This window comes from Bombus fervidus, chromosome 8, assembly GCF_041682495.2.
Source record: "Bombus fervidus isolate BK054 chromosome 8, iyBomFerv1, whole genome shotgun sequence".
In the NCBI taxonomy this organism is placed as follows: domain Eukaryota; kingdom Metazoa; phylum Arthropoda; class Insecta; order Hymenoptera; family Apidae; genus Bombus; species Bombus fervidus.
This window is the reverse complement of record NC_091524.1, coordinates 8,346,392-8,365,326: the sequence shown is the minus strand read 5'-3', so window position 1 is coordinate 8,365,326 and position 18,935 is coordinate 8,346,392. Positions and strand designations below refer to the sequence as shown.

The 18,935-nt window shown below is 38.0% G+C and overlaps 2 protein-coding genes across 2 annotated transcripts; one reads left to right on the top strand and one right to left on the bottom strand.

The window, feature by feature from the left end:
* Positions 1 to 7,869: 7,869 nt before the first annotated feature.
* Gsts4 (glutathione S-transferase S4) lies at positions 7,870 to 9,206 on the bottom strand. The gene is made up of 5 exons (XM_072009274.1): positions 9,056 to 9,206; positions 8,708 to 8,850; positions 8,471 to 8,638; positions 8,212 to 8,357; positions 7,870 to 8,140 (listed from the first exon to the last, which is right to left on the bottom strand). Exons 2-5 carry the CDS (start codon positions 8,847 to 8,849, stop codon positions 7,973 to 7,975), a joined length of 624 nt encoding a protein of 207 aa, XP_071865375.1. The 5' UTR covers position 8,850; positions 9,056 to 9,206; the 3' UTR covers positions 7,870 to 7,972.
* A 293-nt stretch (positions 9,207 to 9,499) lies between these two features.
* On the top strand, positions 9,500 to 17,789 carry LOC139990208 (glutamyl aminopeptidase). The gene is made up of 16 exons (XM_072009287.1): positions 9,500 to 10,041; positions 10,137 to 10,390; positions 10,469 to 10,616; positions 10,676 to 10,946; positions 11,246 to 11,514; positions 11,603 to 11,737; positions 12,102 to 12,385; positions 12,656 to 12,744; positions 12,808 to 12,935; positions 13,016 to 13,216; positions 13,304 to 13,383; positions 13,800 to 13,960; positions 14,044 to 14,182; positions 14,898 to 15,011; positions 15,098 to 15,206; positions 17,379 to 17,789. Exons 1-16 carry the CDS (start codon positions 9,805 to 9,807, stop codon positions 17,526 to 17,528), a joined length of 2,769 nt encoding a protein of 922 aa, XP_071865388.1. The 5' UTR covers positions 9,500 to 9,804; the 3' UTR covers positions 17,529 to 17,789.
* The last annotated feature ends 1,146 nt before the right edge of the window (positions 17,790 to 18,935 follow it).

Sequence of the window (18,935 nt, the reverse complement as noted above, 5' to 3'; positions counted from 1 at the left end):
GGAGACGCTGTTGAAATCGTAGCGCGAACGAAACGATTATCTCGCAATCGAGCTCGCATAATGTCGTTAGCGAGAGCCCTGGCTGTGCTGTAAGTTCTTTGATTTCATTACAAACTGCTGGGATACAGCCGCCTCAAAACGCTCGAAAGACAATGCGCTCGTCAGCCAACGTCCACTGCGATACTTGAAAGGCTTGAGCGGCGTCTGTCGTGCTCGAATAAAATGTAATTACCGGCGTGTTCCTTTCCTTTGATATATATTTGAGAAGGGAACGGAGAAAGGTCTAATTACACTAGTTATCTTCGAATTATTTTCGCTTTGCAATTATCAAAAAGAAATATACGCGAAGATTGAAGTAAAAAAATTAAGCAACTACCCCATCGATATATAAATTTGTGTTTCTTAACCATTGAATTAAGGGTACAGTTTACTCCCTGGCAACTACCCTCGAAACTCCAACGATCCAAAATTACGTTTTCATACTTAATAATCTAAATACGAACACCGGACTCTTAACTTTGGAAAAAGAAATCCCTCAAAATCTCGATAATTACAATTTAACGATAAATTACAACTGCATCCTCCAAATCAAATTATCCCCCATTTTAATTTTCCAAAGAGAAAAATCTCTTAGAAGGCCAACGATCAAATCAGCATTTCAGACTAACCACGAATCTTCATTTTCCCCTTAAAATCTTAAAACACTCAACAGCCACACGAGACTCTCACGCGTGATTGTGCTTGGGGTTGGATGGAAAGATTATCGAACAAAATACTACAAACGTCCGTGTGCGAGGAAGCAACCATGCCAAGCCCCGCTTTCGATAATCGACGCGTCACGCCCATAATTAGGCTGGGTAATTCGGCGAACGGGGCAATTATCGAGGCAATCGTCGGAGGGCACGCGTCGAGAACCAGGTTTTCCGTGGCGCGTGTTCCGCAGGCGTATAAATTTCTCCGGTGAAGAAATATCGTTCCAGGGGCGGTGATAGTGGACGACCGGCTAGAGACGCAATTAGAGTGGAAAAATATTAGCTCGGTAACGAGAGAGCCGTGTAACGCGATGCCTTTTAAATTCGGTAATTGTCCAATGAGGAGAAAGTGGTTGCGCCGACGTAATTGACGTTGTGGCGCTCGGACACTCGCGCGCACACGCCTCAAACCACTGTCAGCGCTATCGTCAGCTTCGAAAATACTATTCCCAATACTCTTTCGTCGTGAGTTTTCTTCTTCTTCTTTGTTTTCGACAAGTGCATCAGAAGCCACCGTGTGCTTCCGTTTTTCCTTCTCTTTTTGTTCGCTTTGATCCGCGTTTACTTTCAGGAATAAAGGATGCTCTTTGAGGTGATTTGGATATAAGGAATACAGAAGAAGAAGAGAAGAAGTCACAGTTGCCAGTTTTTACGAGAGAACAGTTCTTAAATTCAGTAGAATGTCGATCAATGGCAAAACAAAATTTTACAAAATTTTATAAAAATTGGGTAAAAGTTTTTCGTTTGATTTTTACATCCTCTGTGAAATTTTAAGAATTTTTGTCATTATACTAAAACACTGAAAATAGCAAAGTAGTGGTTCTTAATAAATTTTTACAAAACTTGGTCGATCTATCAGATATTTTTGGATAGTATCACTGGTCCTTCTAACAGGTTCTTTTCACTTCTAACTATCTTTTATTAATGCTATTTTTTAAACATAAAGCGACACTGATGTAAAAAGGTCAACGAAAATGTACTTATCAAGTTTTTCTCCTGTGCTTTTTCGTACGTTAAATCGATTAGAAATGAAAATTTGTTTTAAAAAAGTTTAGGTAAATGTTTAATTTAATGTAGGAACGCGTTGCGCAATTTTGGTCGTGTGTTCTGTGTGGTGTAGGAAATGAAATGCACGAGGTGGACGATGTAAAGAATTAATTAAAGATGATTATTAAGTCAATTTACGAGGTCGTGCGTATTTTTAGCTACATATAAGAGAGTAACAAAGAACATGAAATTTAACTTGGATATACCTGAACTTTTATACGACGCTTTTGACTATTCTTGCGACTTACGTACTTTTTACAAAGTAAGAATATATTCAAAAACGCCTATATGCTAAGTTGGTATAACATTCATTCAAAATAATTAGATTATAATTAAATTATAATTAAAATACCATACATTATAAACCAATATAGATACTACGATCTTGTGATTTTCTTAAGCGGAACAAAAGTATTATCTAACAGCACACAAATCATCAGAGAATCCTCTGTGTTCTGCTTTGTGCATCACGCGGTAGTGCCAAGGGCCTGGGCAAAAGTCCCATTTCTCTTCAACAGCAAATAAATATAAACATATGCAACCTATTATTTTGCATTAGCAGCCTGTCACCGCTCACTTAAAATGCCTCTGAAGCTGAATGATTGCCTTCATCACCATTTCAAGAAAATTTGAAGAATTGCAGTTATGCTACACCGACTAAATCAAAAAAATTGTTAAATTCAACGAACAATCAGAAATAATAAATTATCATCGACGACGATCTTTGGAATTTCTAATGTTCTTTTGAATTGAATACTGACACACAAATGGAGAATATTTTTTATACACGTTGATGGTATTGCAATTGGTAATTATTAAGTACAAAGGTGAAAGATAAATGTGGCAAGTAGGAATAAAACAAAAGAGCAAACAGAACATGGTTTGTGTTTCAAGCTGTCTTAACAGATGCGTCAGTTGTGGCAACACAATTTCCACACCGACTGGCACACACGCGGCTCAATGAACAACCGAGAGGTAGAAGTCAACGTATAACTTAACCCTGAACAAACCTCGAGTCGTAACGTTTCTATCATTCTATGCAGACATATTCGAGGTGGCTTGAAAACAAGATAAATATCAACGAGAAATCGATATTTTCAGACTATCACCTGTTGTTTCGATCAAACTAATGTCAACATAGTAATATGTATCTTCATCTAAATCGTCCAAATAGTTTCAAATTAAATATAGAATACTAATATCAATTTCCTCGAAACCTGTAAATATCGTTCTATAATCTGAATTGCTAATAACTCAACTCGTGTTCGATGCGATGTAAAATCATTAAATAAAAAGAAAATACGGAATAAAATGTTAAATCAAAATATCAGATATAAATTGTCTAAGCATTTTCGAATTAAATATGGATGAGAATATCGAGTTAGAATGTTAGATATAAATATAGAAAATTTTAAGATTCAAAATAAATTCAATAATGCCGTAAGTAAATAACGCGACATTTTTCGATACCTATATTATATCAAATATCAAGTTACATATGAAATGAAAGTCGCAGTAGCTATTATGTCTCGTATTATTTGTACAATTGTTTATCATCTTTCCATTGAGTTTCATATTCCTCTCTTATAAAAGGCTTCATATTCCGGCGAATTCCAATTTTTCAAACTGAAACCCGAGAGAAGTCGCATTATTTAGACAACAATTCGACAGTGTGTTAATTTTCAATTTTTAGAATTCTCTTTCATAGCCGCCGCATTAAAAAATAAACAGAATTTGATATTCTACATTGATCGAAGGAAAATTACAAACGAAATGTTATTTTAAACAGGTTAAACAGTGCAAGAAGATGGAAGAAACGAATGACGGTCAAATGCATAGCAAGCATTCTGCGCAATCGTGGATGAATTACGCGGAATGAATTATCAAAAGGCCGGTTAAAAATCGTTAATCGTCGACGAGACTTGGATATCCTCCAAATTACGATATTCCCGTCACGACAATGAGTTATATTCGGTGGTTGATAGTTCGCGGCCGTACGCGTGACCGCGGCGACGTCTATTTTTGCTCCATTTCATCTTAGGCGGGCCGCTTGTCAATTCAACGCGTGTACAGTGAAATCGATACGTTAAATAAACCTTTTACAAAGTCACTGTGCCTCGGCCGATCGAATTGTATGAGTCACTGATGGATTGTTAGAGTTTGAATTAATTGTCATTGGCAATTTGGTCACGAAACACGAATAGAAACGATCCGAGTATAACGATAAGAGATAAGGTATTGCGTTTAGAATGTGGAATATTAATTATTGTGAACTGAATTTTAGACTTCGATCGCTTCGATCAGATCGGACTGATACAGTTTGGATTAATTTAAGTTAGTTAATTTTAGAATATTTAATTTCAATTTATATTCTATATTTCATACAATCGACTTAAACGATATTCTTCGTAAGGAAAAACATAGTAATAGTTAAGGGGAATTATTTAAAAATTAACTTCGACGTATTGATTTATGATCGACAAAAGTAACTGAGAATTAATTATCAAGTCTATCAAAGATCTAAATTAAAAGAGGAACAATCTACAAGAAGTACGTGCACAAGTGTCGGTGAATTTTATTTCTACAAAGTCGCGTGATATTATCCAAAATATGCGTAAAGAAAGCTCCTGAAAATTTCCGCGATTTAAATAATAAATGATAACCCAATAAATATTAAAATTTCTTGAAAGTTGGTAAAATTGGAAGATTTGATTGGACAAAGAAACAAAGAAATATTAAGCAAAAAAACAGATAATTTAAATTCGTGGTTGGCCCTTAGTGGGTTAATAACATTGATGAAGTCCTACAGATTTTGAAAGGACCTATACAAATTCATTGTTGCCGTGGCGGACAAAAGACTGGACGAAAAGAACAATCGGTGCTGCGTTTGAAACGGGAACGAGAATAGCAAACGAGAATGGCGAAAAAAGGAGTTGGGGGATCCGGAGGGGGAAAGAAAAACACACGGAGGGCGCCACGCAATAAAGGTCGATGACCCTAAAGTGCCACCTGTACGTCCTGAACCAGTTCCCCTTTTCGGCAGCAATGTGGGTCAGCACGCTTCCTCGGCTAAAAAGGGCATGCTTGTATTGGCGAACCACCGACGGTGGTTCGACGCGTGCCCGGACCGAAGAATGGAGACGAAACATGCTCAACAGCGGCCATTGTGCGTGAGCAGTACGCGTTGTAGTTAAACGAGGATGAAAAAGCATAAATTCACCGATTAATACGAGTTGATCGACCGGAAACAATCAACATGCTAAAAAGAACCATATTGCTAATAATAATTACTTAATCATTTCTTTAAAAAAAATACTCAATTTCATTATGAATATAGGTCGTTGCAGAGATCTCCTTAACGAGAACGTATCGACGAGTTTCGCAGCGCAACGTTTGACCGCATTTTTTATGTTTACTCGTTACCAACCGCCGAGATGTTAATTATTCTGCGGAAGAAAAACGAGGTCACTTGAAAATGCACCGATCTAACGTTAGAACGTGACGAAAAAATGTGAACGACCGAAAATACGTTTCACATACGTTGTATATACGTGTTCGCGCAGGGGAGAGAATGGAAGATATCGGATTTGCTTTTGACGTCCTTGCAAAAACCGCGCTGACGCCAATGGTCGCTTCCCTAGCCACGAAACGCGTATTTACATCGGATACGCATTAGCGCACGTACACGCGAGCCGGTCAGCTGTTCGAACGACGACGTCCAGACGCGAAATCCTCGAGAGCAGCGTGCCGCGTCCTCGAGACGATTCCGTTCCTCGACCTCGTGGAAACGAGGCTAACCGCGCAAGCCGCACGTCTTTGCAGATAAGAAGATGGCGGGGGAGGCGGGGTTGATGGGTAAAACGCGAATTAGGTTAGGTTGCACCGCGCGAGGGATACGCGGATAAAGCGAGTAATAACCGAATTGAATGGCAATGGAACGGAATGGAATTCCACTTTCTAATCTATTCGTGAAATTCATCGTACGCAAGGGAGGATATGCGGGACGCCAGGGTGGAAAAGCATGATTCGAAGGGTCAATGAGAATGCTGGCAGGTCGATAGCAATGGCGCCGCGAAGCTACGAAGAAAATCAATCCTGTACAGCACGCGACGTGTTTTGACGTGCCTACTTATTTCGTCGTTCGTTTCTCGAAACGCCACGATGTTATAACATTTTCGTTCGAAGGATTAGAGTAATCGTAGGATGGATAAGAATCGTCTTAGTGGTGTATAATAATACGATAGGGAGAAAAATATACACGAGAGTGCAGAAATACCGAGAGTACACTGACGTACCGACCGAGGTAGCCGGAAAAGACGAGGCCGCAGGGCCACGCACACGTACACCAAGATCGCGCGTACACTGACACGTACGTACGCAGCCAAGGTGGTATCGTACACTTCGCATATAACGATATACCCATTCACGGATGTCGATTATAAGAAAAATGTTCGTGTCGCTTACTTTTGATCACTCGTTCCGTCGTGGAGAGCTTCTGCGAGTTGTTCGAGGTCATGCTGTACGAGGATATTTGTCGGGTGGGCGCCGGCCTCTCGCTCTCTTTCTCTCCTCTCGCCTCTCTTGGCTATTTCACTGTTCCTCTTCCCCGGTCACACAGGATCGTCTCTCTCTCCCCTCACCGTGTCACTCTGTCACTCGGCTTTTTTTCTTCTTTCTCTAGCCGTAGTTACTCGCGCGAGGTAGCACCTTCCTCTCACGAACGGGGGGTTGGGTGGAAGGAGAGGGCGGTATTTTCACCTCGCAGCCCGGCGCGGCACACACACATATACACGTACGGAGTAGGGGGAGGGAGGAGACGGGGGTCGGAGAGGTGACGGAAGTTATCGCACGATGCGGCACATCGGTGGCTCCGGAGCGTTGTTCATTGGGCGTTTGCAGAGTGAGAAAATTATTCTCTGCCGTGTGTGCGTTCCTCTTACTCCCCGTATATTTACTACGCCGACCGACCTACGGTATGACTCTTCTCTCTTCTCTTTCTCGCTCGCTCCCCTCTTCTCTTTCTCTCCTTCGCGGTCTTGCTCTAACGCGAACTCCCTCTGCCCGACAAAAGGTACCACCAACGCCTTTTGCGGGGCGAGTAACTGGATCGCTGGACCACGCGAGCTGCACGGCCCGCACCAACGGGGTCTCGCAACCGCGGTACCACAACACGAGTAGCACAACAGAGTCTCCGAGTAAACGACAACCGTCAGAGACAAGAGTACCGAGACTACTAAGCGAGGGCGACAGCGGCGACAGCGACCACGGCGGCGAGGCGGAGGACAGCGACAACGATCGACGGCGCGAACACAGAAAGAACCAGCACGATAAAAAAAATACAACAGCGACGGCCACGACGTAGCAGACGACAAAGACGATGATGATGACGACAACGACCACAACGACGACAACGACGACGGCGACAACACCGTAATGACGAGCACCGCGACGCGGAACCGTGACACCGACACCCACGGCCGACAGCACCACGCCGCTAAATTCTACTAACAAGATGTCTGTCAGTCTGGCACTCCGCGGCACGCACACTGACGGCCGGCGGGAGACGGACGCGCAGTCCTCCACGCGCACCAATCATTTCAGAGCACAGATTGGTCGCGCCATCACCAGCTGCCGCCACCCGTTCACTGAGTGGAGGCGCCACTGACCGCGCTGGTCAACCGACGGTCTTCCATCTAAATCGACGAAAATTTCACGTTTACAACGCCGCTGTATCCAATCCAATCAATCTATTCGATTTTATTACCCGAGAAACAGTTTTAACACAGGGGAAATCATTCGAAAACGGGCGCATCGATCGATTTGTCGAACTAGGTTAGTAGGCCACTTGTTAGTCTTCCGAGAAGTAACTTTGAACGCTTCCAAATTTGGAAGCGGTTGTCAATTTCAATACCTGTCCAATTTGCATTTTAAATGCACCTTTGGTTAATCGTATCGGGCTATGTTCTTTAAGGATCGTTTTTATGTTATTTTATTGGGACGTAAACAACAGCCGGTAAGTTAACTGATCATATGCAGTAGCGCCAGATTCAAATTAAGTCTTATGCAACAATTGCAATTCTAATGACTGAATTTTAATGTTACTGTATTTGTAGGATACACATGCACAATTTTACACCATTCGTCGTACAAACTTCAACAATACGTATCTATCATTAAAACTCCAACTTTGGTCTCTTCTCTATCCAGGCTTTTATATTCGGAATCGCCAGAACCTTTTCCTTCAGAGACTTCAAATGCGGCTTATCTTTGGTTATATCGGATTCATAAGCCGTATTTAAGGAATCTGATATGCCGACAAAGAACAGATCGGCATAGCTCAACTAAAAGATATGAGAAATATAAATCAATTGATTTCTTATTCTGCGTATACTGTTGAATTAAACACGCTTACCTGATTGCCATGCAAATATCCGTCGTTATTCTTTGCCAGATCTTCCAGTTTATTCAGGTAAAACGGAAACACTCTTGACATTACGTCGACTTTCTTTTTGGCTTTCAAAACTGGATCAGACTCTCTATAATAAGACGATATTGTCACTGAAAAGAAAAAGGGAAACTTATAGATCATATAACAAGATTGAATGTTATTCACAGCAGTATATCGTTGGAAAGGAAATCAATTTGTTCATGGGTACGAAATCAATATTTACACCATCTGAAATCGTAAAGAGCGCTAGCGATCGCGTCAATCTGTAACGTATCCAAATCAGTTTTGCCAAGCAGATTAAACTGTTTGGCCAGGTAGCGGCAAATAGGTAGTGTTTGCGAGTAAACTTTGCCGTTGATTTCCAACGTGGGCAGCTGACCGAACGGAGTCGCTGAAAAAACATTAAAATATAGTTGGAGATCGTGAAATTCATATGGAAATAAGGTAAAAAAAGGTATACTTGACTTCATGTTGGACCACTCTTCCGACGAATGGGTTATGCGAATATCCTGGAATTCAACGCCCCCATAGCTGAGAAGAAATCTGATGGGTTCTCCGAGTCCCATTACGTTAAAATATACTAGTTTATAACTCGCCATCATTCCAAATCTATGAAATATAGTTACAAATAAATACAATATAATTTTTATAAAATCACACGATCGGTTTAAAGGTATTATTCTAATTTAAATTAGTTAAAATAATTGCTGATTTAATTAAAACATTTTATACAATTTTTAGAGAATTTGATAAGTGTAATATCTCTATTAATAATTTTGTTTTTAGTATGTATGGAGTAGACACTTACAGACAGTCAAGTGCAACGCACGGTAATTCACTGTGGAGTAACTGGTTCACAAGGTTATGTAAGAATTATATATTTCCCTCTCCAGAGTCTGCACTTCTTTCGTCCTGCTCTTGCCTGACACATTTTCTCTGTCTATAAAATGCTATGGGCTTTCTCATTGGTTCACTACTTCGTAGTCTCCTCATACTCAGTCTCTTCTGATACTTTCACTTTAGTACAGTATAGTATACAGAAAGATTCCGGATTGTTCCAATATAAATTACAGAATCGTTCTTACATATTAACTAAAAAAATACTTTTTTATCTGCAAACTTATGCAATGCTATTAAAAAAAAAAGATATCATCTACTTTTTAGAATTAATTCAAATTTAATGACATCTTTGAAATAAATTCTGACAATAATTCTTGAAATAAATAACAAATTTGAAATAAATTTTTATATAATATGTTAATTCTCTTACAATAAAATGATTTGAAAACACAAAGTGAAGTGAGCAATATTTCTTTCTTGACACGAGAAGCTTAACCAATCTCTATGGCTATAAATCATCTAGTTTTCCTTAATTAAAGAATGCTCAACGTTACATGTTTTTAATTATATTTCGCTTTATGGAGGACAGGTTAAGAGGTTTGCATTTAGTTGAAACTTTGATAAACAGAACGGACTCGTTTCTCAACTTAAGCTCTGTGGTCTGACAAGATAAGGAAGCCGGTGTCTGGAACAAGGAATCCTTGTTCTGGAAGTAAAATGACCGCCTGGCGATTTATCTTAATTACAATAGTCTTAATGAAGACGAAAGATTCTCGTGTGATCAACGGCGAGGTTCCCTCGGATAATATAACTCCATATTACAATGAATCTATGGAGATCGAGAAACGCCTCCCAGAGGATGTAGTTCCCAGAAAATATGTGATTGCGATTTCGACTGACTTTAAAAAGGACGAATTTCACGGTAGCGTTCGCATCGATCTCGAATTACTAAAAGTTAGTTTCGATTATTGAAATGTAAGAATAATTCTACAAATATGCATAAGCATACAACATATTTAAAAATATTGTATCATTACAATTTTTCAAAGGACCGAAGTTATATCGTTTTACACTCGAAAGATTTAATCATATCGTCAACCAAATTATATGCAGAAAAATCTCAAACGGAAGTACGAATACAGTACGTCTATCCTGTAAAAAAACGTGAGATGTTGGTTATCAAGCCTTATAGAAATATCTCTTTAGGAGAATACTTCTTGAAAATGAATTTTAGTGGTAGTTTGAAAGGAAAAATGAGTGGATTCTATTTGAGCACCTACGTAGAAGAAAATAAGTCTGTTCGGTAAATATCATGTATATTTTAATGTCAAGGAATTATGATCGTCTATATGATGATCAACCCGTATTATTTATTATGCAGAAAATTAGCAGTATCCCAATTCGAGCCATTCTACGCTCGAACAGCTTTTCCTTGTTTTGACGAACCAAACTTCAAGTCCATTTTTATTATTCGTCTCGTTTATTCAAAGAAGTTTTTATATCACGCACAATCTAATATGCCAATTGTAGTAAGTTAATATACGAATTACGAATCATTAAAGATATACAATAATATTATTTTACCTAGAAAATGGAGACGATGAAAAGTGATAGCGACAAAACTATCGCATACTTCGAGCCTACGCCACCAATGTCCACTTATTTCGTTGCTTTCCTCGTCAGTGACTTCGAGTGTTTAGGATCTAACATGGATCTTCTGAATGGAAGTAAAATACCAGTTGCTGTCTGTGTAAGACCTATGTTCAAGCAAAAAGCAGTATTCGCCTTAAATGTCACAATTAAAGCGATGAAGTATTATCTAGAGATGTTTCAAATCGACTATCCGCTACCAAAAATAGGTAATTAAAAATTTTAATCTAGACCTAAATTTAATAATCTCCTTTTTTTAATTCTATTGAGCGTAAATTATTGAAATATATTTACTTTATCATTGACATCAGAATATTAATTGTTTCTATATTTGGAAATCTTTCTTTTAACTGAAAGTTTTGTTATAAAAAATCGAAAGTTTTCTTTGATCAAATAAACTTAATACACAATTTAATACTTAAGGCTGTAGTATTCATAGAATTAATATATAATTATTGTAAAAAAGATTATGTCTTTGACGGCTAAGAAAATGTGTTTTATCGATCAGATCTAGTCGCCATACCCGATTTCTCAGCAGGCGCCATGGAAAATTGGGGCTTGATTACATTCCGTGAAACAGAGCTTCTTCACAGCGAGAACGACAGTTCTTGCCACAATATGAGAAGCGTCAGCTTGACGGTGGCCCATGAATTGGCACACATGTGGTTCGGCAATCTGGTCACCATGAAATGGTGGGACGATCTTTGGTTGAACGAAGGTTTCGCCACTTATATGGAGCACGTAGCAGTTGATTCCTTGTTCCCCGACTGGAAGCTGGTCATGCACTTCCAAATCTACGATCAGTAATTTTATATTAAATGATTCCAATTTTTCCCTTAACTTCCATCCTTTTCTTTTACATCAGATGGATTCCTTTCCACTATACACGAAATACGTCTCTATGAAGCACGATATCAAACTACGTACTCGCCCAGTTGTAAAACGAATCGAAGATCTGAATGAAATAGAAGAAATGTTTGATCGAATTTCATATCAAAAAGTACGTTCAATTTTGTAGGTACAGTCAAATTAACATTTCCATCGCTATCATGAGTGAAATTTCGCCATAGTACACTTTTCTCTATTTTAGAAATCGATAAAGTCGAACGATAGAAAATACGACCCTTCGGTACGAAATAAGAAGTCGAAATATTTTTAATTTCCTGTGGATTGAAATAAAACGAAATTTCACTCGCGTACCATTAAGCATCAAACGAACGCAATACACGTAATACGAAAGTTTGAGATATATTGATTCGGGTTAAACTTGTATAGAGAATTAATTCTTATATTTTCGAGAATTGTCGAAAAGTGTCACAGAGAGAAGACGAAAGAAGTACAGCAATTGGTTGGTTGAATGCTAGGCGGCGTCGGTGATTAGGATGCTCGAGGACGCGGTTGGCAATTCTAAGTTCATTTCTGCTGTCAGAAAGTATCTGAGAAGGTACCAGTTTCGTAACGCGGAGTCCCGCGAGCTATTCGATATCCTGGGGAACACTACACAAGCCGCCATCGATGTCGTCGATTTCGTCGGTCGATGGATGAGGTTCCCCGGATTTCCGGTGATCAACGTCCGTCGAGACAATGCAGGCTTTCAACTATCCCAGCGACGCTTTGCGACGAGTACACGATTCAGTGAAACGATCGAGTACGTATAGAGAATAAAAGGAGATCTTGAAGAGAGAAAAAGAGAGAGGGGGATACAAAATACTAAAGTAATGTGAAATAAACAGAATGAAGTAGAAAACGAAATGAGAGAAAAACGTCATAAAAGTAATATTATTGAAATACATTATTAAATTCAAATTCTCAAAATCTTAATTTATACAAGAAATGTCTCGTATAACTGTTATACGTATTATACTAATGCTACTATTATTTTTAACTCGCCATTTATAAATGTCATATTTATTTTTAGCGACGGAAGTTGGACAATTCCGATTAGATACGTAACAAGTAGGAAAAATGGTATCAAGCTGGATTGGTTCCTCGCGAATTATTCTTGCGGTAATAACAACGCACGTAATAAACCCCCGCTCTCAGTTCTTTAACACACAGTGCGAATTACAGTGGAATTGTCGCTGGACAAGTCAGTGGATTGGATCAAACTGAATCATGATTCGATCGGCTATTACATCGTGAATTATACGGAAGATGCCTGGAACGTTTTCAGCAATTTGTTATTCTACAACCATTCGGTATATATCACGGTTACTTTATATCGTTCTTTAAGTTCCTTGGTTGTCATCTAATAGTTTTCTCGTTGAAACTGTCGTAGATGTTAAGCGCAATGAACAGAGCGGACTTGTTGCACGACGCTTTTCTTCTAGCGGAAACTGACTTGAACTATTCTATAGCTATGAACCTAACTTCTTATCTCATAAACGAAGACGATTATCAACCATGGGTCGTGACTATGAGATGGTTCGGACAAATGAACAGACTTCTTGATGGAACCCACATATTTCCACGTTTTCAAGTAATACAAGTATTAGAAAATTATAATTGTCATAGTATTTCTTATTCTTCTTCTTCATTGTTATATTCTTTTTATACGAATTCCCAGTCGTATGCGAGGTATCTGATCAACAGAATTTATCGTCAAATAGGATGGCATGTTCATCGGAAAGATTCATTTAAAGACAGGTTAGTTCAAAATTATGTAGTAAGAAAAATATATGTTATTTTAATTGAAATATGTAAGACAACCTTGGTGATTGTTATGTGTTAACAAAATTATGTTTTCTACCCTTGTAAATCCTACTCTTAAGTTTTAATTCTTATTTCAGTAGCACAGGATTAAGTAGTTTCAAAGAAATAAATTCCCTTCAGATCTTCTCTAAATTCTATTTATTTTAAAAATTAAATTATTCTCCTACGTTTACAATTACTTTCTAAATAATTAATCTTCCCAAACAAATAAACGAAAAAGTCGTTGGAATTGTGTAAAAATCCATGAAAATCTCCGTCTTCTGTTACATTTTCCTCTTCTTTTCTCTCATCAACGATGCTTTCCAAAGCGAGCATCCATTAAGAAAAGTCTTGTTTCTGTTCGTTTCAAGAGAATTTCGCGTCTTGATATTGAACGCAGCTTGCAGCGTAGGCCACGAGCACTGCCTCGAGACAGCCGGAAGGAGGCTGCGGAAATTTCTGTTGGAGAAGAGCAGCGGTGGTAGCGAGCAAATGTTACCAGCCGATATTCGGTCTATCGTCTATTCGTTCGGTAAGGGGAAGAAACTTGGCAAATATTTTCCATTCTCCGTGTGTGTACCTTTTGTTATTCACAATAATGACGGCGTACGATAGGCCTCGTTACGATGTCGGCCGACGTCGGATCGATATTTGAGAAAATGTCGCGACTACTCGAGACGGAGAACGACGCACAGGAAAGAGAACGTCTGATGATCGGGATGACTGGAGTTGCGGACAAAGATATTCTTAATCGGTTCGTCAGACCGCGATTCATTCCCGAGCTAATTGCCAACAAACGCGCTCCTTCGACGCTCTCACAGCTCTCTGTTATCTTCTCGCGTGTCGCTGTCCAATTTGTCGAATTTGTCGCGTCGGATTTATAGCGTTCCACCAAGGGGGAATATAAATTTATAGGCGAATGTAAAATGGAGACGCGAAAAGAGGAATTGAGCTCACGTGCCCGAAGAAGTGCAATTCGAGTCTATCTTTACGCATTTTGTAATCGTCAACTGATAGAATTCGTGATATCAATTTGCGGAATTTCCAAATTAAAAAATTTCCGATTTGAATGGAAATCTCAAATTTTTTAATTCCCTATTGTCTATTCAAAAATTATAGACTTGCCGCGTTTACAAATTTTAGTTCGTCAAATCTTGGAATTCGGAATATCACTTTTCGGGATTAATTTAACAATGATCGATTCCCGGGACCTTCGAATCTTGATATCCCCAATTTTAAGAATTTCCAAATCTCAGAATACTCAATCTTAAGAATTTCTAAATCTCAGAATTATCAATTTTAAAAATTTCTAAATCTTAGCAATTCTCGAATTTCGAAGTTTTCAAATTTTAAACTACTTCGTGTGCAAAGTTCCTAAACTTATCAAATCATAACTATAAAATACTGAACAATTTCCCAAATTACGATTTATCTCTTTGGGAATTCTTTCCATGCCCGTTTGACTTCAGATATTTAGAGCGAGCAACAGACGAGACATTCATTCGCAAGCAAGACTTTGCAGAGCTGTTGATCAAGATCGCCGCGAATCCCGTGGGATTGGACGTCGTCTGGAATTTTGTACGGTATCGACGTTCTTTCAAATACTCAGACATCTTTTGTACAATTTTCACGATCTAAGCCATCGCAACAAATACTAATCTTTTCTCAGATCTCGATGGGAAGTTCTACTTAGAAAATATGAAACAAACGAGTACACTTTTGGGAATATCATCTGCGCAATCGTATCCTTGTTTAAAGATCATCAAAAGCTACAAGAGGTAATTTCACCTTCTTCTAACAAACGCGTATCGAAGCTATATTATAGCCCGAAAGTTGTACTATATCTGGACACTTAATTTTAGCAGCATGTAATTTAATTTAAAAAATGCTATAAAAAATCGTTACGCGATTGATATAATATTACGCCACGGTTTTAAAAGCTAATATCAATACTGTTTCTTCGTCCAGTCGCGGGAAGACGCGTTCGCGTTGAAGCGCGTCAACGGCAGTCGTAAATTCCCGTTACGATTATAATAATCGACACCACGAGCAGGTCGATCCCCTTATTTCTTGTGGGATAATAGGGGTGTTTGTTTTGTAATACAACTGTAGTCTACAGTTAGTATATATATATATATATATATATATATATATATATATATATATATATATTTACAATACTTACAACACTTGTTGCGTAGACAGTAATTGATTGACTTCGTCGTGCCGGAAAGTACAGTAATTGATTACTCGAATGTTTAGAAGAGATTAGCACCGTATTTGACTCGCTTTGATATGTTAAAGAACAAGGTTCGACTCGACTACCCGGAGATAAGAAGAACAGTTTTCTTGAGTTAACTTAAATATCCGACGATTTGAAGATCAGTAGACTTGACTGCCCGAGTGTTGTGTGCCCTTTTTGAACTAAGAACGCGGATTCGTTGTTCACACTTTTCGGTAGAAAAGTGAGGGTAACGATCCGCGATGCCCATTGGTTATAGCCAATGTTAATAAATAAAATACGAGGAGAAAGTCTCCTGCAGATGTGGCCTATGGGTGTCCTTGTTCCTGGGAAAAATCAGCTACTTCTCTGGGCGAACATGCGCTTTCTCCGTAATGAGTAAGAGCGTGCAATAAACCTAAGGACTGTTTAAAGGACCATCCATAAACCGAAAATACTTACATGAATAGAAATTAAACTAAAAAGATTCGGTTTATGGTAGTTCCTTGGGTTTATTGCGGGTCAATGTAACGACGGGTAGACCTTGGCGGCCAGACCGTGAGGGACGTCGCACGGACCATCTCGTGCGACGTAACAAATACGAATACTGATAAATACGAATACAGAATGGTCATATCGAATCGCGTATTTTATTATAATATACAACTGATAGCTTCTTTAATAATTTACAATTCTCTCAATTTTATAAAATAATAAATAGCCTTTTTAGTAATTAACTTACCGTCAATTTGCACAAAATTATAATTAAAAAACAAATTATAAATTTATAGGATAGAACTTGTCAAATTTGTAAAGCAAAATTCAGGTATTATTTGTAAAAATCAATCTAGTGTCTGGATACTTATAAGGATAGTGGTTGATACTATGTAGTATCGTGGACAAATGGTCTAAGAAATATCGAGTAAACCATAAAAAATATTACGGAAATGTCTAAGTGTCGTTAGGCCAAAAGGGCCTGCGAGTTGTTACCTGGTGGTCGTTACCTGGCAGCTTTCACCAGGTGGCCGTTACCTGGTAGCTTTTATCATGTGGTCGTTACCTGAAAAGTTGAGTTGAAGAATTGTGAGTTGACAGTCGAGTGGTGAAGAGGCCAGGGATAATCGTAACCGCCGTCCCCAACGGATCGGATTAGCAGAAGGGATAGCGCTAGGGTCAATGACCTGCTCTAGCGCTAATTTATCAGTTAGAAAATTTTAGGACTGGCTGGATCAAGAGGACGCAGGGATACTGCACTGGCAGTAACTCACAAAAGATCCCGGGGCACTCCTGTCACACGCGTAAGCAGGCCATCGTGGAGTTTTAGTCGGTAAGAATCCGACATTGTTCTGCTGCTGTCGCAGCGGCGGAGTGTCCATGAGGATTTCTTTACGTACAAAAAAAGAAAAAAAGGGATAGTTGTGAGTTAAGAGTCGAGTTGTGAGGAGTCGAGAGTTGAGTTGCTGAGTTGTTATGAGGTGTAAACTATTAATTGGGAGGTGTGAATTAACTATTTAGTTGTCTTAGTTACAACACATTATTGTATTTATTTCATATTAAATAAATATCATTTCCTACAAATGAATTTCTTCTAAATAGATCTATCGATCAATAAATTTATCATGTATGATGGAAATCAACGGAAACTCTAATTTATAATATTTCTAAATTACTAAAATGTCCTATAATTATATAATATTACAATATATAAAACATTTTAATAATTTTACAGGCAAGACAATTTTTTCTAAGAGAAGTTGACCTGAAAGTAACTGAAAATGCCAAGAGAAATGCGATCGAGGAGATCGAAAACAGCATTAATTGGCTGGAGGCAAACTCTCAAAGCATCGAACGATGGCTGTCGTCTAATGGTTTCGATTAATACATTCATTTTAATACGATCCAAGATCTACAATTTAATTAGACCGCCATATCTACGCCTGGTATTTAATTAACGGAAACGTCCGAATATATTTTGAAATTCATTATCGGACACTATTAACGCGATCAGATGAATGTTCTGCGATCTGCCCAAAGATATGCGATCGATATCTCTGTAGCAACTTCAGTTCGATTAACACTGCGTTCTACAACAGTAAATCAGTCGTAAACAAAATAAATACATAACGTTCGTTATTGTCAATTTTTGCGCATTTACAATGTTTTTATAATGTTATTATGTTGCATTATAACATTTATAGTATTTTACAAATTTCATAAATATTTGATACGCATAGAAACAATGATCATTCTGTTACAAAATTTCTAATTCGTTTAACCCTTACTTCTTCAAATTTCGAAATATTCGATACTCATACAATATTTGGAATATACCAACAGTATTTTTATAAAGAATAATTAATCCAATATTATCATTAACATAATCGTGCTTAAATAGTCTATGTGGAATGATATCATCAGGTTTCTTAGCGTTTAACAGGATACAGATCCTGGTCACGGGTCTCTTAACACTTAGCCAACCACGCTCGCTACAGCGAGCTATATGTTTTTACCGCCTTTGGATAAGGCAACCTATACGCTGTCCATCACACATTTTTCCAAATGGACTAATATTCACTACTAAAAAAACAAAAAAGTCTAAAAATTATTTAAGTAGTTAATTATATTTTGGATAAGGCAACCTATACGCTGTCCACCACACATTTTTTCAAATGGACTAATATTCACTACTAAAAAAACAAAAAAGTCTAAAAATTATTTAAGTAGTTAATTATATTTTGCGGTAATGATTTTGTTTAACCATTTCGCATAATGTTTATACAAAACATCAAATTAAAAGTATATAGTATAAGTAAAAAAAATATAGATACAATTAAAAACTAAACTAAAGTTAAAAACGATTAAAGATAAATAACACGACTTAAACGTGAAATTAAAAATTCATAAGATATTTTGCTATTTTTCGTTCATATTTGTGTAACATCTATCGATTATAACTTTATTTAATCATAACTAGTTATGTGAGTTTTTAATTAATTTTAACACCACTAAATCGATGCATATATAAACGATAACAATAACAAAAAATAAAAAGCGATACTAAAGTTAAAAAGAGAGATCTCCCCCTTCGGTCACGCAGCGACGTTCTTTACAGAGAGGAGATCTCCCCGTTCGGTTGGCTAAGTATTAAGAACGCCGTCAGCAGTTTGAAGTGAGACCATCCTGATAATTCCGTCGGGTCCCTGATACAGGTTGATGATTCAACCAAAGCGTCACTATGGAGTCAAGGAGGTGAGATTTGTAGGATCCTACGAGAGAGGGTAGAAAG

Coding starts and splice junctions, on each gene's coding strand:
- Gsts4 (XM_072009274.1), bottom strand. CDS start 8,849: ATGATGGCGAGTTATAAACTAGTATATTTTAACGTAATGGGACTCGGA. Junction 8,639..8,707: donor GTGGTCCAACATGAAGTCAA/GTATACCTTTTT, acceptor ATGTTTTTTCAG/CGACTCCGTTCGGTCAGCTG. Junction 8,358..8,470: donor TCTTTACGATTTCAGATGGT/GTAAATATTGAT, acceptor TTTTCTTTTCAG/TGACAATATCGTCTTATTAT.
- LOC139990208 (XM_072009287.1), top strand. CDS start 9,805: ATGACCGCCTGGCGATTTATCTTAATTACAATAGTCTTAATGAAGACG. Junction 12,386..12,655: donor CGATTCAGTGAAACGATCGA/GTACGTATAGAG, acceptor ATTTATTTTTAG/CGACGGAAGTTGGACAATTC. Junction 12,936..13,015: donor TGTTATTCTACAACCATTCG/GTATATATCACG, acceptor AAACTGTCGTAG/ATGTTAAGCGCAATGAACAG.